General features: G+C 40.0%; 1 protein-coding gene across 1 annotated transcript in view; it reads right to left on the bottom strand.

Annotated features, from left to right (window-relative positions):
• prmt3 (protein arginine methyltransferase 3) overlaps nucleotides 1-18,523 on the bottom strand; it is a 57,385-nt gene extending 38,862 nt beyond the window's left edge. Inside the window, exons 1-10 of the mRNA XM_006793770.3 lie at nucleotides 18,472-18,523; nucleotides 18,188-18,317; nucleotides 16,259-16,341; nucleotides 16,119-16,168; nucleotides 15,866-15,971; nucleotides 13,944-14,091; nucleotides 13,267-13,408; nucleotides 11,395-11,460; nucleotides 8,902-9,023; nucleotides 5,831-5,930 (exon numbers count right to left, since the gene is read on the bottom strand). Coding sequence (XP_006793833.2) covers nucleotides 5,831-5,930; nucleotides 8,902-9,023; nucleotides 11,395-11,460; nucleotides 13,267-13,408; nucleotides 13,944-14,091; nucleotides 15,866-15,971; nucleotides 16,119-16,168; nucleotides 16,259-16,341; nucleotides 18,188-18,317; nucleotides 18,472-18,493 — 969 coding nt within the window. The 5' untranslated portion in view covers nucleotides 18,494-18,523. The remainder of the gene's footprint in view (nucleotides 1-5,830; nucleotides 5,931-8,901; nucleotides 9,024-11,394; nucleotides 11,461-13,266; nucleotides 13,409-13,943; nucleotides 14,092-15,865; nucleotides 15,972-16,118; nucleotides 16,169-16,258; nucleotides 16,342-18,187; nucleotides 18,318-18,471) is intronic.
• Nucleotides 18,524-27,579: the final 9,056 nt, after the last annotated feature.

A 27,579-nucleotide genomic window follows, 5' to 3' on the forward strand; every position in this document is an offset into this window, starting at 1 on the left:
AGCAAGCAGTAACTTTTATGAGCGTGTAGACATCGCCACACCACCAATGGTCTGTTATATAACAAGGAGCAGAAGTTTTTGGTTTTTACAGCTGGCTGAAAAACAGTGAAGTATTTGAAGGTCTTGTGGAAGTAAGCGCGGCCAATAAATCCTCATTAGAGCGCGAACACACCTGTGCCACTTACACTGTTGTGTGTGTCTGCTTGTTTGTGCGTGTGACTATTTTGCTGCATCTCAGTCCTTCTGTGAGTGTCTGTGTGTGTTCCTGTTGTGTTTTTGTGTAAGTGTGTGTCTGGGACTGACTGACAGACTAAAGGACAGGATGACTGATGACTACCACCCTTTTCTTGGGCAGGTGAGGCTGCCAGCACTGATAATGAGGCTAAAGAGGAAGAACTGCCTTTAATTTGACTTTACCCCCACCACACACAGCGACTCAGACCTGATTATTGTTTAGACCGGAAAAAGTTGGTAGAATTTATTCAAATGAGTTAATAGCAATCAACTGATTTCCCAAAATGTGGTCATCTCATCCTTTAAGTCTCAATCACAGAAACACAATCTAACTAAAGCAGATGCACTTATTGTTTGTATCCTGCACATAACGAGTAATCACTCCTGGTCAGAGACTGTAAAGTCTATTTTGAATGTGTTCCTCATTTATTAATATAAAGAGGAGACCTTTACATACCACTTCTAACAGACCATATATACCAGCGACTGTAAGAGCCATCACGGTAGGTTCTTGTATGAAACATGTTCAGGGCTCGCAAAATTTCAAAATCCCTGGTAGCCCTTCGGGCAGGGACTCTTCAGTTTTTGGTAGCCCAAAATAAATTTAAGTAGCCCGAATAAAAAGAGAGTAAATTTTTGATTGATGTTTTGTTTCCTGTTTTGTTTCCTTTACAAAATTATACATTAAAGTATAATATTGTAACGGAAACAAAACATTAATCAAAAAACTGTTGAAACACAAATTATAACATTGTATAAAAATTACAATCATCAACTCAAATACTTGGTTCTAATTGAACAGAAATTTCTATGAACTTGTAAGAACTGTGTAGAACATGAATCAGTCTGTGTCAGATCCTGAATTTGAAATTTCCCCTTTAGTCACGGGTAAGAGGCAAGTGGAACCAAGATCTAGGCCATTTGCTTTTTGAAGTTTGCAAAGACTGCTAAATTGTGCCAGTGGTAGTTCACTCTTTGCAACATAGTACGCTGTTCTAAACAGATTTTTCAGGTTTATTTTTAGTATGTTATTTGCAATTGGTGTTTGTTCTGGGAAAGATATTGCAGACTGAGCAATAATGTATTTCTTGCATTTCTCATGGGCTCTAATGGGGGCCTTTCTTAAAATTACTGGTCCCAGTAACAAAGGCGCTTGTCGACTCAGAAATCAAGGGAAAACCAACAACACAGCCGGCAGAACATTATGTTATTTACACGGGTGCACATAAGTGGTCCGCATGTGCGCATTCGCTGTCAAAATAAAAGACAAGCACCAGATAAGAAGTTGCAACGCACGTTTGCATCCATATAAAAGGCTGTTTTTGTCCGCTAGAGTGGGATTTTCACGGCACATTCTGCACCAAATCTCTGTGCGTTCATCATTTGTTTGAAGCCAGCTCACCTCCTGCAACCACTTTTCCGTGAATACGTGCTTCTTTTGTGGTTTGGACTCCTTCTGACATTTCTTTGGAGGTGGAGGAACATCACAGTAATTGCTTAAAGGAGCTTCTTCGACATCTTTATGAGTTCTAAACAAATGTCTGTCCTCCTCCTGAAAATCTTATGTATGCAAACACGCGTTGCAACTTCTTATCTTGTGCGCGTTTTTTATTTTGACAGCGAATGCGCACATGCGGACCACTTATGTGTAGACCTGGTTATTTAGCTCGTCATATTGCAGCCACAGAAATTCTTTTGTCCATGAAACCATAAAGCTGCACTTTCTTTTTGCCTTATAGTCTGATTTGTCATAACTTTTCCGTTTTGTGGTAAGCTTTTCTTTGGCTGTCACTTCTTCACCCTGACCTGTCTTATTTGGCTCAGCAGAACTAAAATATATATCCTGCTGCTTTTACACACGCACTCACGTAACGCTCAGCGATTCTCTGCGTGATCAACCTCTCACATGTTTAAGCTTGCTGCGGGAGATTTCACTTGTCATGTTTGCATAGTAAGCTAACAATTGATAAGACGATGTCAGAGGAACTGGTGCACAAATTATCGTCACTCACCAATCAGTGCTGTCGCTCTCTATACACAGTTTGCGCGATTGCAAAGTGAAAGCAAAAAACAAGCGCAAATTCAAACGCGATTTCAATGTGTCACATATTGACAGTGGCTCACCGATGCCAATGACATAATTACCCAGCTACATTTCCGAAAGAATGCAAAAGCATTGACATATATTTTTCCTTCCTCTAACAGCCCGACGGGCAGGGCAGAGATAGATCTTGGTAGCCCGACTGGAAAAATCGCCAGCCCCGGGACGTCGGGCTAGCGATTTTGCGAGCCCTGATGTTTATAACCAGAAGAAGAGAGTTCATGACTTTCACACTGTCGCATATACTGGCAGACAAATGCAGATCATAGAACAAAATTATCCTTGTTATGGTTTATCACTAATATGAAGATTTAAATACGAATTTTAAGACTCAAGTATTATATAAGAAAAGTTTGTTAAAGCCAACTCTCCTGTCTCCTTACAAGTCTGCATGTCTGTGCCATTAAACACTATCAATCACCATCTTTGATTGATCTCTGACTGACAATCTTCACTTAGCCTTAGAGAAACTCAGCTCTCCTCCCCCCCATCAGCTCACTGGTCTCTTATCTGCTCGGCACTGTTTGTTTTTTGGTGTGCGGACAAACACGACCGATCAATGCTCTGAGTTATGAAATGACAGTGGTGTTGCTGAGGGCAGTCTTTCAAACACTGCCACAGTAGACAAGGCACTCATTTGCCCCCTTCACCACCACCACCACTACAGATACTCCACATTCATCACCCATCTCCGTCTATTAGCCCTGCAACCACTATCTGCTTGATAAACTCTAACAGCTGGACATAACTTTGTCTCTCTTCAACCATAATTACTCAAACTTTAACTTTAGCTTAGTAAAGCTCTTTCATTAAATATGCTTCAGATAGATAAAAATAGACAAATCTTTTCTTTTAATGTAGAATTCATCATCACAAAATCCAGGTTAGGAAAAACATGTTTTGAGGTTATTCAAATATGACAGAGCCAGTCATGGTTCCTTTCCTGCCACATCAACCACAATACGTTCTCTTGATCTACAAAGCTTGCATTTATAAGCCTATTTAGTCTACAAATTACAATTAGAGCGTGCCACAGAAACTTACTGTGGTGTGGCTGCTCTACGCTACTACTCTGTTTTTAATTCTGATCTTTTTATTCAACTTTTGTTGAATAAAAACAACACACCACAGGAAAGAACAAAAAGCTTGCAGATTCTCTGCACTACAGAGATGTTAGTTGCTAATCTATTCTTAGTTACTAAATTCCCTCCTGTGCATGTCTGCCTTTGCTTTGACCCAATTAGGGCACTCTCTGTAGTATACCTCGAGAGCCTATTCTGCACTAATGTGTGTGCATTGAGTTGGGTCAGACAACACCAGTGGTAGGCATTAAGACCTTGCCAGAACAGGGCATTACCAAAAAAATGCCCAACACATACAGATTCTGATGACGCTTGTAGAACCTACATATTCACTTCTATCCATTAATCTAACTGTATTTCAACATGTGGGCTTCATTTCTGAATAAGTGGCCTGGTCACATTTCCACAGAAGTTGAGACTTTAGTCTTATCACATCAAAAGTAGTAACATTTACAACTGACTTCAAACATAACACAAGTCTGAACTCATTAACATCTTAACTTGTCTTCTTGAGTCGCTCAATTCACTAAAGTTGTGATTGTTCTGTCTCAGTCTCGTGCTGCACAAAATGACCTCACTAAAAGCTTTGAAAAATCTTTGAAACCTTTTTGTGTTCTTGAGCTCCTTCTCACTCAGTTCCCAAAACACAACCCTCTCTGGCTTTTCAATGGTGAATTCAATGTCAGATTAACAATACACGCCATCTGTCTACAATGTGACTACAATACATGACTGTAATCTGTGATTTGATAAAATATCAGCTGAAGTCAGTTTGGCTGTTATTACAGCTGCAGCGTCACACAGTAGCAGGAGCCTCAGACAGCACAAGAGCGGTCACTCCATTAAGCAATCAAATAAACATCTCTGATATGAAGACAGACATCTATCTGAATCTATCAGCAAGTTACTTCAGTTTGAAAGGTCTGAACTATTAATTCACTGTGTTCTCTCAAGTTATTAATAACTATGAAAATATAGCAACTATGATAAAAACCTGTAACTTGGTGTAATATAACTCACTTGATTAACTGTTGAGGCATATTACATGTACAGTATTACAGTGAAACCCTCCAACCGTAATGCCAGCTTCATTATTTTTTCTTTTTTTAAAGATGTGGGTGAATAAAAGAATTCAAATGAAAAATGCATCCACCACATCTCCACACACTCTCTCAGACATTAAGGCACGACCTGGATATAAGACCATTTACCCTAGCCACAGAGCCTACTTCCCTTGACGACTGTCATTTTTCCTTTTTATACAGGCAGATCGGAGGGCAGCTTCTCAAGTCCAAGCCACTCTGAGAAATGTCTGCCATCGCTGCCCTGATGAGAAGTGACTGGAGAATTCTTAGATTTATTATCAGTCTGTGAGCCAGTGTCATCAGAGATTACGCCCCCTATCCTTCAACGGTCCACTGGCATGTCAGCCACCGAATTTTAATTTCCCCTTTTAGAGGATAGGAAGGCTCTGCGTGGCGACCCCTGCTTGTGACCCTGGGGTTTCACAGTGGATGGAGGAGGTAGTGGAGGGGGGACAGATACGGGATGCTCATGAATTAGGTATGACTTCAGCAGTGCATTCAACTTTGGCTGTCCCGCATGTATCGCTGAGCAGAATCTGTCTGATAAATGGCCATCACAGCGAAGGAAGACTGCTCCTCCAGCTCCAGGTAAGATATTCAGAGACGCTCATGGCCGCATTTAGCCTGCCCGAGCCGTATTTAAAACATAAATCCATCCTGCTGCCACCTTGGATTCTGAATCCTTATTAGCCTGTAAACACTCACTCAAAAATTAACCTCATATTATGAGTATATTTTTTTATAAGAGATCTGTTAAAAGAGTTTCATTTCTCGGGCGGAAAATGAGTTTATGACCTATGATGGACCCACAAATCTTAGAAACATGGTGTCTAAGGAGATAATTCCTCTGGATGGCATCACATTGGCCTCCAGTAACACTGTAAGAAATCTTGGAGTCACTTTTTAGCAGGATATGCTTTTCGTGCTCATATATGTAGGATATTTATAATTTAACAAATAAATATGACTGCTTTCTTGCATTTGTGCAATATCGCCCTGTCTCAGAGTGATTACAGCAAGTTATACAGCTTACATGTACTTATTCATGTAAGGTACGATTATTGCCAATTACTGATTTAAGAGTAGGTCAAAAACCAGGTAGATAGCACCCTCAAAGTGAAATAGACCCAGCACAGTGCTCCCTGCTATTGTTGTCTGGTTTGCTAGTGTAGCTAAGTAAATGCCAAAACATACTGCAAGAGCTTAGACAGAGAGGCAGTCTCCATTAAACTAGTGCATTTTGTCAAGACCTAAGGAAACTGAATATGAAGATCAGCTAGTTACAAACTGTCACTTGTGGATTTATGTATGTGTAAATATGTACTGACCATCCATTCTGAGATGATGATGTCAACCTTCTCTACAGGGAGCTTGATATCTTCTATGCGACCTTTGATCAGCGTAATTTTATCCTCCAGCTGGTTGGACCTGTAGAAAACACAGACATATGTCTAATATTAATTTTATATCAACCTACATTAAACAAATTAAACATTTTCCACAGAATTCTGAAACCCTAACAACACCCAACATCCCGAAATTAATGGTCTTAAAGATTAAATCTTCATGAAATTAAGGGGAAAAAGGATTCTGAGGGAAGAAAAATTCCTTGCACAGCATGAAAAACCTCGGATCTAAATTTTAAGTTTCTGCTGATGCTGACAGAATATTTCCTACCGCTGCACCAATATAACTGGTAATAAATAAATAAGTCAACTGTTACGTGTTTGTCAGTGAGCACTTCTTCAACGTGGCATCTAAAAACCAAGGCAAAGGTTATTCCTAGTATTTTTAAATTAAATAAAAAATAAGAATAATTCTGTCTATAATATTTTATTTTATGGTATTAAACCCCGAGGAGTCACATTTTAATATTACACAGCACTCCCACTGTCACTTCAAGTTAACTTTGATTAGATTTGTAACCATTCTGAAACAGAGACCACAAACCGCATTACAAAGATCTGCAACATCACACTACAACTCCATTTTCCTGTACCGTGATAGCTCTGCAGAGCAGTTAATGGCAGGTTAAAGCACACTAGTCCGGTGAAAACTGCAACGTGTAAAGTTTGACCACTGGAACAATCTGTTCTCCCTGGTCTGGTCTGGATCAAATAAACCAAAGTGCAGATATAAAAAGTGCCCTAAGGCATAGATTATAGTCCCCTGTAAGTTCAGACAGCTGAAGACACCACAAATATATAACTGTTACTATTATACAAGCTTCTAGACCAGGTGGAGGCACATTCCATATATTAGCTATAAATCTGGAAGATTTATCGCTCTTTTACCATTCTTGCTTAGACCCCAATGACCCCTTACATAATCACAGATGCAAAACAAACAGCACCAGCTAAAGTTAATAAAACTATGGTCGACTATTTCCCCTTTTTTGAGTAACATCAAAACTTGTCGTGGTTTGTGCAGGGGCATATTCGCTGTTCTGTGCATTTCCAGCCCGTGGGCCGGCGATGTGTCAGGTTCAGGTAAGCACTGTGAGATCAGCGCTGCTGTTTAAATGATCCTTCCTTTCAGACCAGCCAGTTTGGGCATCAATCTCTGTGAATATTCCATTATCATGACAGCTAATGTTACAGAGGACAGAACAATTACTCACAGCGGCCCAGAGTGCATTTCTGTAGCAGCGATCCTTATCTTGAACTGTCTCTCCCCTCTCAGCTGCTCTTCTACTGCTGCTATCACCTTCTTCCAGAATGCAATGGCCCCCACCTACACCCTACACCCCACCCGCCCACCACCACCCTTTCACAAGAAGGAAACACTGTAATCTCATTATTGGGGTAATTTAGAGGACAATGTCAGGACTCTGGGGAGAGAGTCGTGTCTGCGCAGCTTTGTAGGTGTGTGTGTGTGTGTGTGTGTGTGTGTGTGCTAGAGAGAAAGAGGAAGTGAGGAAAAGGAAAAAGAGAGGCTTTACATGATGGTGAACCTAGTAATTTTTTTAAAGAATAGCACAGACCAAACGTGGCTAAAACACCCCGATTTACTTTCGTTAATACTGAGTTTCTGGGCAAACCACGGGCAAATACTTGCTAAAAAAAAAACATCCATGTCTTCAGTTCATGCCACCATTAACTTTGCTCACTCAGAAAAAACAGCGTCTCACATTTTTACGCTTTATTGTCAGAATAAATTACGTCTTATCAGCTAATCCATCAATTCCATCCATTTTCTAAAAGTATTTAGACAGTATCTATTAAGGAAGTGACTGTGAAGGGAGGAAGTCACATCGAGCTTTTCATTTAAACTTTGGCGATGGAGTGGAAACAGGAGATGGATGCTCCTGCCCAACCAACAGGAGCCACTTTAATTACAATCCCGATATTAACATCAGGAGGAAGTGACGGACACACACAGGGGCCAGCTCTATGTGCATACACACACACACACGCACACAGAAATAAAATCACAACCCAAAGAAGCCATGGGTGGATTTTTGTATGCGTTGCTGTATTTACGTGTGTGCACATGTGTGGATGTATGCTTTTTTTTTAAAAAAGAAGAAAAAAAAGGGTAGAGTGCTGAAGGATGTACAACATCTTTCTTTAGCTGAATCCTCACCGCTGGCAAACCTGCAATGCAGCCTGCATGCCAACACACACTCCAACAGCTATTCAGTGGGCTGTAAAATTAAAACGTCCTCTTCCCTTAGAAAACCCTGTTGTTTTGCTTATACGGCACTGTCTTACATAACGGAAATAATAGCTGTCATAATGGCCCCCAACTCAAAAAACCATTTAGGAGGCAGGGGTATGATAGTGGCTGCAGGTAGACGGAAGGAGAGCAGAAGCTCTTGTTGAGGTAAATGGACTCCACTGTGGAGTATCAGCTGCAAAAATACAGGAAAAATACAGAAAAAATGAAATTGGACCGAGGACTTTATTAAAAGGGAATCAACAGGGGGTTCATCTGCATGTTCATCTGTGTATCTCTGTGTATTGGGGCAATGTTGGGGGTGACTATAGTTTTCAGACTGGAGATACTGCAGAGGAGAGGGGTGAACGAGTCAGATCACAGGTGTAAATTATGTACATTATGGCCAGGCAGCTGACAGCAGCTCTATTGAAGTCAACCAGCTGAAACAAATAAAAGGTAGCTGGAGGTCACACAAACCTCCACTCTCACCATCTTCTGCTACACACAAAGGGGAGAAGATCTGCGTACTGTCTTGGCTCCACAGGGGCCGATATGAGGTGAGGGTCACATGACTGACAGGGGCTTGTACCAAATCTGATTAGTACTGACTGACTATTTGCACTTAAGTTGTAAAAAATTTAATTTTTCATTGCTGTGAGCACCGCAAAGGAAATTCTGCTGACAGCTCATGTGTTTTGGTGGAGCTGAACAGAAACAGAGAGCACAGGAAGAGTCTCACCTGACTATGTCCATTGCCTGGTAGATGATTTCGGACTGATCCACCGCTATAACCTTTTTGGCCCCAGCTTGTGCAGCAAACATTGATAATATGCCAGTGCCACAGCCCACATCAAGCACCACCTAAAGGATGCGAGGCACAGAGTCAAAATGACAAATTACCCACAAACATGGAAAGTTCTTCACAGTCACGGGGTTCAAAAACAAACACTTAAACAGGAGCATTTAACAGTGTTTACGATTGATTTCTTCATAATTCTCGTCATGTCCATGCGCTGCTGACCCCAAAAAGTCATCCAACACAATAACAACAGAGATCACGAAGGAAAACGCAATCATGTTACAGCTTTAAGGATAAAAGATTCTAGCCTGTGCAAGTTATTACAAAAGAAAAAAATCAAATATAACTGGAAGAAATAAAGACATGAACTGCTAAAATGACAGCTGCCATATTTTGCTGGCAATGCCACTTGCACATTTCTGAGAAATCTTTTCTACACTTCCAGGAAACAGATAAGTCAACCACGTCCAGTCTATGGCTCTGTAATAACTTAACAAAAGACTTTACACTCACTTACTGAAATTGTCAGTTTTAACATTTAACCTCATCAAATTTTCAATTCAATTTTGTTCATATAGAGCCAAACAGCAACAACAGTCATCTCAAGATGCTTTATATTATACAGTAAAGACCCTAAAATGATACAGAGAAAACCCCAGCAATCAACCAACCCCCTATGAGCAAACACCTGGCAACAGAGGGAAGGAGAAACTCCATTTTAACAGGAAGAAACATCCAGCAGAATCAGGCTCAGGGAGACAGCCATCTGCTGTGACCAGTAGAAAGTGAGGGGAGGAGACCAGGACAAAAGACAGGCAGTGGAAGAGAGCCAGAGATGAATAATAACTAATGATTAAAGTGTGAAAAGAAACATTGCATCATGAGAACCCTGAGCAGCCTCGGCCTACAGCAGTGTAACGAACTAAATGTTATATCAAAAAGGAACGTTTGAAGCCTAATCTTAAAAGTAGAGAAGGTGTCTGTCTCCTGAATTCAAACTGGCAGCTGCCTTCACAGAAGAGGGACCTGAAAGCTGAAGCATCTGCCTCACATTCTACTTTTTAATACCCACGTTACAACAAGTAAACCAGCACTCTGAGACCAACGTGCTCTATTGTGGTGAAATGGAACTATGAGGTCTTTAAAATATGGTGGGGCCTGATTATTCAAGACCTTGTATGTGAGGAGAAGGATTTTTAACATGGAGCTGATAATGAGAAGGCAGTAATATGCTCACCTGGGCAAAATATGCTCTCTCTCTCTCTCTAGTCCCTGTCAGTACTCTCACTGCATCATTTTGGATCAACTGAAGACTTTTCAGGGAATTTTAGGACAACTACCCACCAGTTTTGGCCAGTGTGGTCAGAAGTGAGCTCACTTTCACCACATTTGACAGTGATGTCAAACAGGCTCTTCTATTGGCAAACTATAATCAGATAGGAACTGATATTACATTACATGGCTACTAATAATCAAACGATTATTAAAAAAAGAAACAAAGAAACAAAAGTTGGGTTTTTTCTTTCGCTGATGTCTTGCTGTTTCAACTTCAAAGACCGCATCAACATCTGGATTACTTAATGAATTCATGTCAAGCATGTTCTAAAGAACTTGCTCAAACTGCTGTTTAAACCCTTATTTTCTCTCAGCTTTTTCGCTCTTTGCATTTTTTAATCACCTCTATTTCAGGTTCCCATTGCTTTCACTTAATTTGTTCTTGTTCATCACCAACTGAGTTAAATGACTGAGACATGGACGCAGCGACTACATGCCCCAAATGTATAACACTGTGTGACTCTGTGTCTCTATTTAAGGAAACTCCCTGGTTACAATCCTGCAGTCTTTATGGGTTCACAGAGGGTCGCCAACATATTGCTAACACATCAGAACGCAACTCCTCGCTTGATCTGCAACAAGAATATCCTGCTTGGTTCTGTTACCGGTTACTGAAGGAGGAGACGCTTCAACTCTCTGCCGACTGCTTCAGCCTGACAGGGATAATGGACGTTCCCATCAACACATCCTTCCTCCCCCCCTCTACCGCCTCATCACAGCACTAACCAGCAGCGACCCATATAATGGATGGTCATGATACAGGCCACTGCTTCCCACAGCTAAAAGCAATGGAAAAGAGACGGATAGGGTGGGGGGGTGGGGCGGTTAGTTGGAAGGGTTTGTGCAGAGGGGGCGTGTGCTATGGGGTTGGTGGTGGATTGCATGTGTCTGTTATCAGGACTGTGCAGTCCATATTTAGACATGCTAATAAAGTCCTGATGTGTTTTAAATCGGACACCGTGGCGCATTATTAATGTCTTTTTCTGGAAAATGCACATTCCTGTTAACAGGCTTCAGTGAACATTAAACTGGCTAACTCATACATGTAAACACACATTAATGTGTACACACGCAATTTCATTTGCTTGGATGACTCACCTTATCTCTGAACACTTCAGGGTTGCTGTACATGAAGTCTCGGTAACTCTCCGTGCGTACTTTATCCTGTGGATAGAATACACAGCTGCTCTTGAATTAAAGCAAGGATTGCTTGTAATCTACAGTCATGTTTATGTTGTAACAAAGCTTTGAATTCAAGGTTGTCTACAAACTTAAAAAATAAGTAAATCCAGGCAAGTAAAGCTTTTTCCATATAGGGGTATATAACAGCAGGTTACAACAGTCTGTGTTGGTTTCCTGAACATTTATGAGCAAAACGCTGGGATAATAACAACTGGAAGGACACTGGAGGTCAGGTCAGGACTCGCTGATTAATCTGCCAATCATATCTGCCCACAAATCCAAGCAACTTCGCTCTGAGGGAAAAGCTATATACGAAATACAGTAACATGGCTTAATACATGTTAGAACAGATATGAATCTGGACTTTTGACTTTGAAAGATTACAAGAAACAGATTTTAGAACCTTCAGTTCATAGAGTTTGGCAGAAGTTAAGCGGTCCCCAAGTACCGATATACCCTTCCGATTTTTCCTGTTTCCATTAGCAAAGCTAATAGTAACTCTGATTTTGTTTCCTGAAGAAAACAAGACAATAACTAAATAACAACTAATGCATAAGGATGAAAACTATGATGAATTGTACTGACACTTGAATCAGTACATTTGATGAAAATGTTCTGGAGAGATGAGATCCAATCTGATCTAATTAAGTTGTACAACTAGCTCCCATGCTCCCCGTTTATCATGAAAACAACACAGTGCTGGCTTTTGTGCAGCCATTTCCCTCATTACCAGGTTTCAAAAATATATTTTATTAATTTGGCGAAGAAGTGGCTCTGGTGACTTGCCGAGTGACATCACGGACCGGCCAATCAAACCTAATGAATAACTTTAAAAAGCGAGTTAAGTTGAGCCAAGCTAATGGAGAAGGGCTAAAAATATCCCAATCAACACAACAAAGTTAGCATTTCATGCCTGATTACTTTAAGATATTTAAGATAGATTTAAGATAATGCCCTTTCAAAACCAAAATTAAATGAAAAACTAAAATGATCAAGAAATACTGAAGATTTTAATCATTCAGCTTTTTTGAAAAGCAATCCAGGCTAATGTTGTCTGTGGCCAATTAAAAGTTGTTTTAAAAATTTAACCCTGACACTCATGAAACATGTCACTCTCTTTTACATGACATCTCTCACTCTCTGTCTCTCTTACACACTCACACACACACACACACACACACACACACACAGAGACTGCGTCATAGGTAATTCACTTTATGCCAACCTGTGAAACATTCTACTGCAAAGCCCCCCATCACGTGCTCCTGGCCCCTCCTGACGCTTTGATGGACTTTAAAGCTTGACGCAAAAACATGACGCAAAACTTAACCGTGCTTAGCACCAATCAGGACAGCCAAAGGGATATGGAAGCACTGCGGTAAGTAGAACAGGACTTGAGGAGAGGGAGAACTCTCTCTCTCACACACACACACACACACACACACACAGAGCTTGCTTTCAGGTTTCAGCGCTTCAGGAGTGTAAAAATTAATTTGCACACTTAAAGCTCCGCTATGCAGAGGCATGAGCGCTGCTTCACATGAGAGATCAGCACGTACTGCTGATTTGTCACTTTGGAGCGCTTGTGTCGTCCTCAGTATTAATTCATACATGAAGATGATCGTTTTCATTTATAAGCTATATGAAAATCTTTTAGCCAAGATGCACGCCAATGAACCCGGCTTCATTTCTGTGCCCTGGGGAAATTATTCCAAAGACTGCAAAGAGACCTGCAGGCCTGGTCACTGTGTGTGTGTGTGTGTGTGTGTGTGTTTACACAACTCAGACCTTCAGCATCTCTTCGTGGATGCTGTAATGTCCATAGGAGCTGAAGTAGGCCTCGTCCTCGTCCTCACGGAGCTCCGCCACAGCGCCCAGGGTGCCAGACCTGCTTGTTTCCGCATTCAGCACCAACCCCTGAGCCAGCACCCTGAAAGAACATCGCACAGATCGCCATTTAACTTCTCTTATTAGCACAAGGGACAAGAGCAGCGACCAGAAAGGAGAACGCACACACAGCCTTCATGCAGGACGAAGCAGTAAATGGAGGAGATGGGGGGCATTCATCTTTCTACCTCTCACCCAAGTCCCCCCCTCCCCTCCACAACCCCTCCTCCCCCACAGCTCACCCTTTCTCCAATATTCCCTTATTGCTCCCCTACCTACCTTTCCTCCTCACTTTAACCTCCATGCTGCAGTGGAATTTTCCCTTCCGTTTTTTTTTTATCTTTTCCCTTCCTCCAAACTTCTTCCACAAGGTACTCTAGTTAATGTTTCTGCAATACTGCGTTCACTGTGTCCCCCTGCTGGAGCTCGGAGAGCAGTGCAAATGCAACGTATTACACTGACTAAACTGCAAGTTCTGAATAATGTATTAAAAAATAAATAAATAAAAGGCCACAATTTAAAACCTAACACAATCACCCTGGCATTAATGAAGATGAAACTGCAGAAAAGTCACTGACTTGAGTTTGTGCAGGTCATCCATGGCTCTGGCCAGTGCCTCCTCCGAAGAGCGGGCTCTCTCCTCCGCAGCCTGCGCCCTGTGCACAAGTGCATTATGGGGATCGGCCCCAGATGCCAGGCATGACCTCTCACAGAGCTCCTCGGGGTCTGACAAAAACACAGACAGAGAGATAGATATGTTTGGATGTTAAATGTGGAAAAAGTTTTCCTTTTAAGGACAACTGAGTGAAAACATGAGTGACAACACGTAGTGATCAAGCCTGTGGCATACAATAAGAAGTATGCAGGACATGGCTGTTGTTTTTGCTTCGAGTGTGCATTTTATGTATTTATGTGTTTTTCTTGCATTGATGATACAGACAGAAATAGAGCATAAGTGCAACTATTAAAATAATCATTAACATAAGCAAGTCAGGACTAGGGCTGGGTATCGTCACTGATTTCTAGAATCGGTTCGATCTACGATTCAATTTAATTCGATTCGATTCAATTCGATTTGAATCTGGGAAATTTTGACAGTCAGAAATATTATAATTCAGATCAGTACATTTACATATTTTTGTATCTATAAAAAGGAAGCTGACACACGCAAGACTTTATCAAAGGTGATAACATCACAGCAGATGCCTTTGTGTCAAAGTAGCTGAAGATAAAACACAGAAAAAACATGAAGGTGATTTTCCTGGGATTTTATAAAAATATTCTGCAGTACATCAAAAACGAAAGAAAACCATTAATCAACATTACTTCTGAAGTTACAGCGGTTTTATTAGAGACACAGCATTTTGCATAATTTTAAAAAGTTTAAATTTGTTCAGTATTGAACAGCAGAAATTAGGTTTTCTTTTCAGAAGTATATAAAACGAGAAAAAAAAAACGTCGGCCGACAGCGCTGTAAACAACGGTAGACTTGTGTGTAACAAGCAAGCAAATAATGAAGAAAACAGTACAGAGAGAGGGGGGGGGGGAGAGAGAGAGAGAGAGAGAGCTGTGCATTGTGGTCAAAGCAAAACAGTAAAAGTCAGAGTGAATACATGACGATGTTTATGTGAAGCGTAGTTTGGATCTTCTTTTGCTGCTGGTTCAGTCAATATTGTTTGGAGAGACATCAAACTAACAGCTTTAGAATCAGCGCAAAAAGGACGTAAACACAAAGCGCGACCCGCCGACGCTTCAAAATCAGCGAGCTGTCGGCTTTCAGCCCCGACTGTGAGAAAGGCGACATCTAACTGATTCTGATCCGCGGGTCCCAGCTGTGTGTTTAAGTCTTTGTGCAGAATCCGTGTTCCTGCTCTCATTTACTGTCTTAGCTGTTTGGTGGTTGTTGAAATTTTGTGAGATTTCACCAGAGATTCTGGCATTTCATGCAAAATAAATTTATATTAAAAAATCGATTCAGGATTTTAATGAATCGATTTTACGTTATCCAAGCCAGAATCGATTTTAATCGATAAATCAATTATAAAAACCCACCCCTAGTCAGGACTTTGCAATAGAGCTGACATTTCACAGTCTTCTGTGTAACACTGTTAAAGAATCATGCAGAAGAAGCAGTCCTAAAAGATGAGAACCAGCAGATGAAACTGAATATTTCGATACTGTGCTGGGGGACACAGCAAACCTTCTGGAAATGGCATGTTATTGATGTGCAATGGTTATTCCAGCAGTTTCCAGTAGCCTTATGCCCTATCATGCAATCATGATAATCACAAATAGTTTCTATTTTCGTTGCTGGTGTTGCGGTATGAACAGTGACCAGCAGATTCTCCACTCAACTGAATATCAAAACAGCAGAAACAGCCAGACATGTTCTCTGACCTGTGCGTAAAAGCCGCGCTAACAGGACAGAGATCTGTTGATAGAAAATGCAGCTACTCAAAAATCAAAAACTAAGATCTGTGTTTTAAAACTGCTTCTGTACCTGTTTGCAGCAGCGGGTCATCCTGAAGGACTGGCTGCAGGAAGTCTTCGCTCTCCCAGGGTAAAGGAGCATCTGGCAACCCATTCAGACTGGATGCTTTACATTTCTATACACACAAAAAATGTATATAGTCATAAATCTGAAGACTCTCAATTTTTTTTAGATATTCATTCTTCACACATAAAAAGCAGAAACATTCACATCCTGATATTTCACAGCATGACGTTCAATTCAGTTTGAAAACAGCACTCACTGTTGACCGTATAAAGTTGATCATTTTTATGTATCCGTAGTCATCTAAATCTAATGAGGGACAGAAAGTCGAGATATTTCATGAGAACAAAACAGCCACCTGCTTCTTTGATGATGCAGAAAAAATCAGTATCTACTTACTGTAATTTCTTATTAGATCTACAATGTTGACCTGGTGCTCAGCTGTACAGTGCTGCAGGGTGGCATTTACAGAACTTAGCAACCTGAAAAAAATAAGACAGACAGGAAGACTTGTTTAGTTATAAGCCAAAACAATCAAAAACTGATTGTTTTTTTTTTTCTTTCATAGTAGAGTAGTAACTTGGGTATCCAGTTATTTTACATAACAGCAAACAAACCTGACTGAAAAAGCAAAAAACACAGAAGACACAGGGTGGAGATTTTTTGTCAATAACTACCTTAAAAGCTGGAACCAGTACATACATTACTTTTACAACAATCAGCATAATATTTCGATATTTGTCATGTCAATACTATATCAATACATAGACACCAAATATCATTACTGTATTAAATTAAATAAATACAGGGAATAATAAGAACAAAGGGGCTCATCTCGGCTGCTAGGAGGCAACCTTTCTGCAAATAGTTATGGTCTGACTCAGACTGACTGTAGTCACTCTCAGAGAGATTGTCGAGTGTTGTCAAATAATTGCTGTGTAATTTACAAATGCAGACAGATTGCCAACATGGTTCCATCTGAATGAGTCTTTGTCAATGAGCACAACTCGAGGGGACACAACACAACTCAGCTGGTTCCATTTTGGTTATATTCCAACAGAACAGGAAGGCTGCTGAGCGCAAACATAATTATTAAATGCAAATTTCTGTTAAATGTGAATTTCTGTCTATGCATACCACAACAGATATACGACTTCCGTTGATTTATCACAGTGAATTGATGTATTGTCAGAAACAGACTGCATGTAGTTGCCAACTTGACCCTATTCAATTGTCGACTGAGTATCTTATGGCACAGTTTATGGCAGGATTAAGTGACAGTGTTGATGTGCTTGACAATCTCGTTTTGCACTGAACAAAAAAAAGTTGCAGTACGTGAGATAACGTCATCTTATTGGACAAAGGAGAGGCCATAATTTTGCATTAGAAAAGGGTGATAAATCTTAAATACTTAAAAAAAGCAATACTATTGTATTATGGGGCATCTGGTGATTTCCACCTCTACAATGTAGTAGGGTAGCCTTGGAGATATGCAGCAATATGTTGGTGGTTCTTCTTTTGTCTGCTAGTGCAGGTGCTGGGAACTTGAGTACCTGGTTGTGTCTCCAGGTGTATCTGCCACGCGTTACACTGGTACAACAAGTAACGAGTATGTGCTTGAGACTGACTGAAGCTGAACATAGCTGACAGGCTGCACCCTCCCCTACTCAAAGGTTTAAGCTTTCAGGTGATGGAAGGACATCATATGTTGCACAGCTGAGGTAGTACTCAAAAACAGCTCTTTTGATGGTGAAGCTTGCTGACCACTGACCTAGGTTTGCATAATGTCAAAGGAACTTGTCTTTATTCTGACCATGAGTTATTCGCACTGACACAAAAGTAAATGGTAAATGGTAAATGGACTGATTCTTATATAGCGCTTTTCTACTCTCCCAGAGTACTCAAAGCTCTATACAACATGTAACATGTGCACCCACTCATACAAGCACTTCTAAACTCAAGTGCAACTAATAAGCATTCACACACATTCACACTCCGATGAACGCATCGGAGGGCAATTTGGGGTTAGTATCTTGCCCAAGGATATTTGGCATGCAGACTGGAGGAGCCAGGAATCGAACCACCAACCAGATCAGGAGCTGATCTGCTCTACCACCTGAGCCACAGCCACCCCAAGTAGAATTATTACACATGAATTTAAAGTTTAGGGCCACTTAGTGTGTGCAAGTTATATCTGTAGTGTTTTGTTACACGATCTCTTTTAGGTAAAACATCTTCAGATCTGAGAAACTAAAAATGCATGTAAACGTGTCGCCAATCATTCTAAGAAAAGCAGTGACAGACAGGTCCAGAGCAGGGTGATCTCACCTGTCACAGAACAAACAGGTAACCGGCTGACTGTCCTCCTCCATCCACTGCCACTGCTCTTCATCATCAACGTCGTCATCATCATCACCGTCTGAGAGCTCAGGCATCTCCTCAGCAGCTCCATCGACGTCTGCCAAAGTTAAATCTCATGAGTGTAAACGCAGATGTAAAAGCAGCTGTGAGACGAAACTAGAAACACGATTCTTCACCAAAGTCAATAACACAAATAAGCTAGCTCAAAGAAGAGTATGCGTGTTTGATCAATACAGTTATTTCTCACTCACGTGGGTCTGTGTATTCTGCCATGATGTCGCTTTGAGTCCGGAGGACTTCCTGGTGACGTTTGGTGACGTAAAAAATGGGACGGGCCCATTCCGAAGAAGCATTTCCACATACAAACCACCAGATGTCGCCAAAGTTTAACTAAGGTAACACGTAAATAACGTGGTTTGTATAATGTTTTGTTGGGTGTTTGCAGGTGCATTACAAGCAGGTACATGCACTGGTTTGGGTTAGTTTTAGCTGTGGGTGCTACCAAAGCGGTCAGATTATTGTTATCTGAAACTTTTGAGGTACTTTCTCATGTCAAAATATCTGTTTTTTTTTCTCTTTTTTTATCCATTTAAATTCAAGGTATATAACTACAGGAGTGATTATGGCAGCATTATTACACACATGGGTGTTTTTTACCATAAACAGTGTGACCTCTCTAAACATTAAAACATGACAATAGGCAGAGTGATAAGAAAATCAAACTATTAGGGTAGTGTTATTATGTTTTTGGACCCCATCTGGGCTGTTTAGAGGGTTACAATCATCCCAAGGTTGCAGCATAAGACTAGGTGCTCTGTATTTTAGCTTACTGAATTGCCTGATTTTTTTGTTGTTGTTGTTATTGTTGTTGTTGTTGTTTGATGCATTAAAGGTAATCTTTTGTTTTTGTTTAGTTTTCAGTCTTAGTGATGTAGAGGACCATCTTGCTGGAAGAGTAGGCCCCTTTGAAAGCAACTGGCACACCACTATTAAGGATGCTATTTTGGTTTGCCATGGGACACACCCATTGTTCCAGCACTAAAAAAGGACCGTGGAATCTGAATCTGTGGAGACTCTTTAGTAACACTAACTACAGTGTTGGCAGCAGGGCAGTACCCCCAGATTGATGACTTGTTTGCTTGAATGAATGGAGGACTGAAATTAAGAATTCAAAATTTTTCTCTCTCAAGCTTACTTATAGATCCATGTAGAAGAGGAGTCGTGTGAAATACTGACTAGTATCACACATAAAGGGCTTTTTTTAGATACTGCCTTGTAGCAGTTCTGCTGAGCTCTGTCAGCACTGTTCCAGTGAACAATAGATCGAATCCTGAGTGAGTTATTAACAGTGTAGAGTTATCTCAATAATATTCTGCACACTGGAGCAGATGAGGACCAGCACCCGCACAACTTGGATAGAACCTACAAAGAAAGAATATGTCTTGAGTGTCCATGAAGGGAAATGTTTTTCCGGTCATCCGTGGAATATTTGGGATATGTGATTGATGCTAATTGACTACACACTGCTGCACTGAAACTCACAGCCATTGCTGATGCACTTCCACCTCAAAACATTACTCTGTTGCCAAAATAGAAAATCAAAGATCTAAATGGATTCTTTCATTAGTGACTCTAGGTGTTTCCCTAAGAGTTTGTCAGATCATTGAGTTATTTTTAAGGGTATTTTGTCCTTCCTTCATTTCTGCACACTTCTGCTCCACAGCCTTTTCTATTTTATTTGTCATTTTAAGTTAAGTTAAGGTTAAAAAGGGTATCCCTTTGAGTTTTTTATGGAGCTCTGTAACTTCAGCTTGCAGAGCCAGATTTGACATGCTGAAGAAGAATGAAGTTAAATGAGAAAAAGAAGCCCTTCTTTTCTCCTTTAACTTCATTCTTCTTCTTCTCCAATGTTTCCTCTTTTGAGAACTTTTACTTCATCAGCTCAAGCTTCATCTGCAGTGGTATTTTAGTTGATAAGAGACTTTCTCTCTGCTTTCAGTCACATGTAATTTACCATATAAGCATTCAGATCTTCTACAATCTCATTGTGCATCTGAATTTCTTGAATCACCAATTTTGGACCTCCTCACAGAGCGCTTTGATTTCATTTTGAAGGGAAATATATTATATAGCTGGTATTCTGTCTGTTTCTTTTTGCAGAGGAAGTGGTGATATATCGCACTGTGTACATTGAGATATTTAAATAGTTTCTCAATCCAATATACAGAATGAGAAGTTATAATAATAATACCAACTGCTATGTTACTAAGGAGATACAGTCAGCATTTTACCATTTATGTTTATAAGAACAAAATATTATAATGTAGGTTTGAGTATGGTTAAAGTAAGTTTAATCCAGTAGTTAGTTAGTTAGTTAGTTAGTTAGTTAGTTATTTGGCCGTAGCCTGCATTTGACTTTAAAAAATTAATGTCAGTGTATATTTTCAAATACAGGAGTCTGCTTTTAATTATTTCATAAATATTTTTCATTCACCGGTTGCCCACATTTTCTCACTTTCCAAAAATATCAACCTTATCTGGAAACTCTAAACTCTAAATGTGGCAGGGATACAGTCATCTGATGGGACTTTCCTCAGAAGTGGTTGACAGTAAATCTAATCAACCACTAGAGGGCGACAATGATCATGATATGCGCTGATGTTTTTTTTAATCTTTTGTGATTGTAGATTAAATTCAATAGTAAATGCCTTACTGGATATTAAAATCAAAGGAACTTCAAACCCTGCAGATGGAGCAGTTTTCCCTCAGTGTCAAATGCCATGATGCAGCAGTTCTGCTTTGTTGTTGTTGTTTTCAAATTTGGGCTGAGAAATGTAGAAATTTACAAATAAGCATATCGATGAGTCACTAAATTATGTAGAAATGGTTCAGGCATTGCAGTTGTTTTAAGATCAAGGTGGAGAAAGAACAAATGCTTCTTGATGGTATTTGATTCCAGGGGTTGTGTTACAGGGTATGAATTCAATTCAATTCAATTTTATTTATATAGCGCCAAATCACAACAAAAGTCGCCTCAAGGTTCCCATATCAAGCAAAATCCAGCGATTGATTTATCTCTTTAGTTCAGAAAAAAAATCCCTGCAGTTAAATTATTGTTTGAAAAAATACAGCTGCTGTCTGCAGAATAAATGATCACATGTTAGCCATATAGACTACTTATTGCTTTCTGTGCTGGAGGTTTCTGTACATTATGTTATTACCACAGGAGGCTGAAGTTAAAACACAATGACACAGCATAACTCACACTTGTTGGTACTGATGTAATCCTAACTGTGGATGAGTTGGAGGTTGATACAACAACGGAAGATCTCAAGAAGTAAATTCATTTTAAACGTGTCTGTGATAAAACCATTTTTGTGTACTTGGAATGACAATTTATGAAGAACGAAATGGAAGAAATGTTGACATAAATCAGATTTGTCTCAGTCTGATTCATTAATGAAGGTATCTCCCTGTACATTTTTTCCCTCTTGATTCATATTTAGATTTGTTGTATGACTAAATTATATAATTATTTTAAAAACAAACAAACAAACAAACAATGCAATACATGAAAAAAACATGAACATCCCAACAGCAGAGGCTTTATTTCCACAACAGTAAATTTTTTACTGATATTTTGGGTCATCACTGTAAAGGGAATCAGTCTCATTTCCTTTTTTCAGTTCACAAAAGAAGATGGAAAGAGCTGTCTACTTTTTGAACTCTGAGCTTTCTGTTCCAGAACAGCTGATCAAAGTTCAATCAATTGTCAATCAATTTAGAGTACCTCTGAGGTAAGGGTGTGTAATTCACTTCAGTTTTATTAAATAGTGCCTAATCACAACAATAGTCCCTGAATTATCTCGAAAAATATGAAGTTACTGCTCTGCTTATCTCAGCTCTGGTCTTTGTTTTATCTGCCCACCCAAACATAGCAAGCTATTGCCTGGTTTTGTAGCCGTGTCTGTAACGTGCCTGGTGGGTAAGCAGACAATAGTTAATTGGAAAGAGATAGCTTGGTAAAGGTGACAACGTATTATATTTTGAAATGCTTTTTCTTGCATACTAAGCAGAAATCAGAGTTGGAGGTGGCAGAGCTGACGAGGCTAAAATTAGAAATGAGAACATCAAAGGGACAGGTCAGGTTAAGCAGTTTGGAGACAAAGTTAGAGAAGTAAAATTGAAATGGTTTGGACATGTGCAGGAAGGGATAGTGGATATATTGGATAAAGGATGTTGTAGCTGGAGCTGTGAGGGATGAGGAAAGGAGGAAGACCACAAAGAAGATTCATGGATGTAGTGAGAGGACATGCAGAGGGTTGGTGTGACAGGAGTAAATGCAAGTGATGGGGTGAGATGAAGGCAGATGTGGCGACCCCTAAAGGAAGGAGCTGAAAAGAAGAAGAAAATTAAAGGAGACAGGAGTCCAGGAATTCTGAACTGCTGGGGATATACTGTCTCTTCTTATTCAACCAAATGGAGAAAAAATAACTAGTTTACTCTCCCTTATATGAATAGTGACCCAAAACATACTTTTAAAGTTTTTTTGCACTTTAAAAGTAAAAAGTTCTGAAATACTGAGTCTCAATCATCATCAGTCTGACTGAGCTTCATTTCACCTGCTGATGAGAAAATTAAAGGGAGATAGGGAGACCCGCAAACACAAAAACAACTGAAGACATCCGTGACAAAGGCAATTAATCCCATTCTCTGGTGATGTCCAGATGAGCTATTATAAATGAAAACTAAATTATGATTGTTGTTTTGTCCAGTCACATTTAGCCTCTAAAGGAATATGAGACTGTGTATTTAGACTCCCGTTTGGCCTAGAAGCATAGAAAAAGCAGCACCACCTTACACCACCATATGAGTAAATTAGGCTGGAAGCAACCTGATGAAACAGGCTTTTAAGACCCATAAACATACAGTGGGGCAAAAAAGTATTTAGTCAGCCACCGATTGTGCAAGTTCCCCCACTTAAAATGATGACAGAGGTCAGTAATTTGCACCAGAGGTACACTTCAACTGTGAGAGACAGAATGTGAAAAAAAAATCCATGAATTCACATGGTAGGATTTGTAAAGAATTTATTCATAAATCAGGGTGGAAAATAAGTATTTGGTCACCTCAAACAAGGAAAATCCCTGGCTCTCACAGACCTGTAACGTCTTCTGTAAGAAGCTTTTCTGTCCCCCACTCGTTACCTGTATGAATGGCACCTGTTTGACCTCATCATCTGTATAAAAGACACCTGTCCACAGCCTCAACCAGTCAGAATCCAAACTCCGCCATGGCCAAGACCAAAGAGCTTTCGAAGGACACCAGGAAAAGAATTGTAGACCTGCACCAGACTGGGAAGAGTGAATCTACAATAGGCAAGCAGCTTGGTGTGAAAAAATCAACTGTGGGAGCAATCATCATAAAATGGAAGACATACAAGACCACTGATAATCTCCCTCGATCTGGGGCTCCACGCAAGATCTCATCCCGTGGGGTCAAAATGATCATGAGAACGGTGAGCAAAGATCCCAGAACCACACGGGGGGACCTGGTGAATGACCTGCAGAGAGCTGGGACCAAAGTAACAAAGGTCACCATCAGTAACACACTACAACGGCAGGGAATCAAATCCTGCAGTGCCAGACGTGTTCCGCTGCTGAAGCCAGTGCATGTCCAGGCCCGTCTGAAGTTTGCCAGAGAGCACATGGATGATACAGCAGAGGATTGGGAGAATGTCATGTGGTCAGATGAAACCAAAGTAGAACTTTTTGGTATAAACTCAACTCGTCGTGTTTGGAGGAAGAAGAACTGAGTTGCATCCCAAGAACACCATACCTACTGTGAAGCATGGGGGTGGAAACATCATGCTATGGGGCTGTTTTTCTGCCAAGGGGACAGGACGACTGATCCGTGTTAAGGACAGAATGAATGGGGCCAAGTATCGTGAGATTTTGAGCCAAAACCTCCTTCCATCAGTGAGAACTTTGAAGATGAAACGAGGCTGGGTCTTCCAACATGACAATGATCCAAAACACACCGCCCGGGCAACAAAGGAGTGGCTCCGTAAGAAGCATTTGAAAGTCCTGGAGTGGCCTAGCCAGTCTCCAGACCTCAACCCCATAGAAAATCTGTGGCGGGAGTTGAAAGTCCGTGTTGCTCGGCGACAGCCCCAAAACATCACTGCTCTTGAGAAGATCTGCATGGAGGAATGGGCCAAAATACCAGCTACTGTGTGTGCAAACCTGGTAAAGACCTATAGTAAACGTTTGACCTCTGTTATTGCCAACAAAGGTTATGTTACAAAGTATTGAGTTGTATTTTTGTTATTGACCAAATACTTATTTTCCACCCTGATTTACGAATAAATTCTTTACAAATCCTACCATGTGAATTCATGGATTTTTTTTTTCACATTCTGTCTCTCACAGTTGAAGTGTACCTCTGGTGCAAATTACTGACCTCTGTCATCATTTTAAGTGGGGGAACTTGCACAATCGGTGGCTGACTAAATACTTTTTTGCCCCACTGTATTCTGAACTCCAAACGTTTATAGAGGGATGCATGTGTTTGTCATTATGGACTAATTACTTCAGGGTCATGATGGCAGCTCACACACAAGTGCAGGAGGGAATAATGAATGTTTCTCAATTTCAGAGGTAAATTCCCTTTCTTTATGTCACCTTGTGGGTAATTTTAGTCATTTTGGTGGTTTGTTAAAAGGCACATTTGTACAGTAGCCATACTGCAGTTTTTTTAGATTAAAAGAAAGGAAGAGAAATACCCAACATTCAAGTCTTTATGGGAATTAATATAAAAAGCAAAATACTGAGTACACATTGAAGTTATTATATATCATATGTGACAGTGAGCCACAGCACACAACAGCAAGACTTTAAAACGGTCTAAATTTAATTCAGCTGCCAATAATGTCAAAGTATTCATCTGTGTTTCTGTGACCAAAATGTATACCGACAGGGGCGATTCTAGGATCAGAGCTTTGGGGGTGCTGAGCACCCAGAAAGCTGCCCAGCCAAGCAAGATAAACCTGTCTCTGTCAGTCCCTGCATCCTTAAATGTTGTCCAGAGTTCTCTCTGACTGTCATTTTGGTGCATTTAAACCCCTGTTCCTTCCTGTCCTCATCATCTGTTGTCTTCATCTCCGTTATTAGTCATCATAATTTTACCATCTCTGTGCAAGTCTGCAAATTTCTTTATTAAATCATAAGATTCTTAAATTCATCAAGTCTCTCTGTGCCTGGGTCCTCGTCACAAAACATGACATCACTGTTTTGTACATTTTAACACAATTTAATCCCCACATTTGTGAAAGTAAAGCAAAACACTTTTTTGAAAAGTCTGTAACAAAACCATCAAATCTGATTAAGGTTATTTAAATGCTGCCCAAGAAGAATGGATTGGAATAGAAAAAATCCTAACCTTAATTACTGGGCAAGAATAATGAATGATACTCATAGTGAGTAAAAAGTAAACTGAGTGCATTTTTTGGACAGAGATTCACTTTTAATGTGTATGTATAATATAATACAGATACATAAAAATACACTCCCAGAACAGAATAAATTATTTAAAATAAATTATTACAAAATATTAATAAAAACTATAAAAATTGAGGCAACTTTGCCTGTGGTAGAATGTATACAATGTATGAAAAAATCTTTATTGCAGATACTAATTTTACTAATTTAATAATACTAATTTTGTGTTGTAAGATTTATGAGTTTCATGCTTTCACAGTGGTACTTAGGAGAGCTTAACATTTTTATCAGGTGGTACACACTGTAAAAGGCTTGAGAAACACTGAGAAGTGTATGTGTGCTTTTAGAAAACATTTAAAGCTGCTGTACAGAATCTTTGAAACAAGCTTAAAACATTTTTAGAATATAAACAGAGCATCTGCTTCTCTTTACAGCTCCTCACTCCACCAGGGCTGTTTGGCACTTTCTGATAGTGTGCAAATGTGATGTACGTACTGTGGCAGTCATAAAGACAACTGGACGGTCCAAAAGTTGGCCTACCTATTACTGGCTGAGGTTTTAGTAGAGTTGTGGCTGAACCACATAAAAATATATCATTAATTTTAATCTCCCCCAATCAATTATAATGTTATGTTGGAATGTTGTTAAAGAGGGTCAAAAATGTTTCAACCCAGTTTGTTTTGCAGATTCTGTATAACAGCTTTAATATAGGGAGGACACAACTTCCAGATTGTGTGAGTAAAATCAGGTTTTTTTTTTTCTTTGCCAGTTTAACAGTTTCTGTTGTGCCTGTCACTGTTCCCTGTCTGTTTTCTTACCTGGTTCTTCCTAACCTTGTACTTTCTCCTCATGTTCCCCTCTTTCCTCTCTCCCTATTTGGACTGACAATCATACACAAATAGATTGTATTCAATTAGATGAAAAATTACATTAATATGAAAAAAATTCTATTAAGATCACTAACAAAATCCTCTCTCAGTGTACTTTCAACCAAAAGGCAAATAACCAAACCACATGAACATCTAATAAAAGATATAAACATTGAAACACTGATCCAACATTATTCTTGATTGATGGATCATTTGATTTTACACTTTTACCTGAATGTGGCTCCTTTTTTTGAAAAAACTTCCTTATATCCATTATGAACCTGGCTGTCTCTCTGTACACAAACACACACACACACAACAGGAGTTATAAGGTTAATGGGCATTCAGTCAGTTAGCTAGTTAGTATCCATTTCAAACAGGACGTGGTAACAACAGTAGGCTGCCGACAATTTAAAGTTTTCGATTTTAAATAGGCTGTATACATTTCAATGGGAGCAACAGGACGGTCAGATGTCGCTGAATTTACTACAGAGCAGGACGGATTGTAGGGTAGCAAACATTGTCACAAAACACTCTTTCAACACTGCAGGTTACCTGGTGTAATGTTTTTCAGCTAAAAAGAAACATGGTCTGACTCCTACCTAACTATATTAGGAGTAACTGAAGGTTAAATGCAGCTAATATGTCCTGTTTTAAGCCAGATGCTCACACCTCCGCTCTGCTGCGTCTCAGCCACCATCGCTCTGGCAGCAACGGCGCTAGAGCCAGAGTAGGGGAGAGGCGAGCTGGAACAAACCATTTTGGGAGGGGGGCTTATCTATACTTTTGTTGTTAAAATGTTACGTCTCAAACAAGTACAGTACTGTATGCTTTTTATATTTTTAGTAGTGTGTCACACAAACAGCAAATATTGTCAAAAAAAGTAAGAAATCTTTGGGGGTGCTTTGATTCATTTTCGGGGTGCTGAAGCACCCCCAAAAATGGGCTAAAATCGCCCCTGTATACCGACCACCGACTGCTGATCCCAACA

This window comes from Neolamprologus brichardi, chromosome 1 (genome assembly GCF_056152115.1).
Source record: "Neolamprologus brichardi isolate AB-2024 chromosome 1, ASM5615211v1, whole genome shotgun sequence".
Lineage (NCBI taxonomy): Eukaryota > Metazoa > Chordata > Actinopteri > Cichliformes > Cichlidae > Neolamprologus > Neolamprologus brichardi.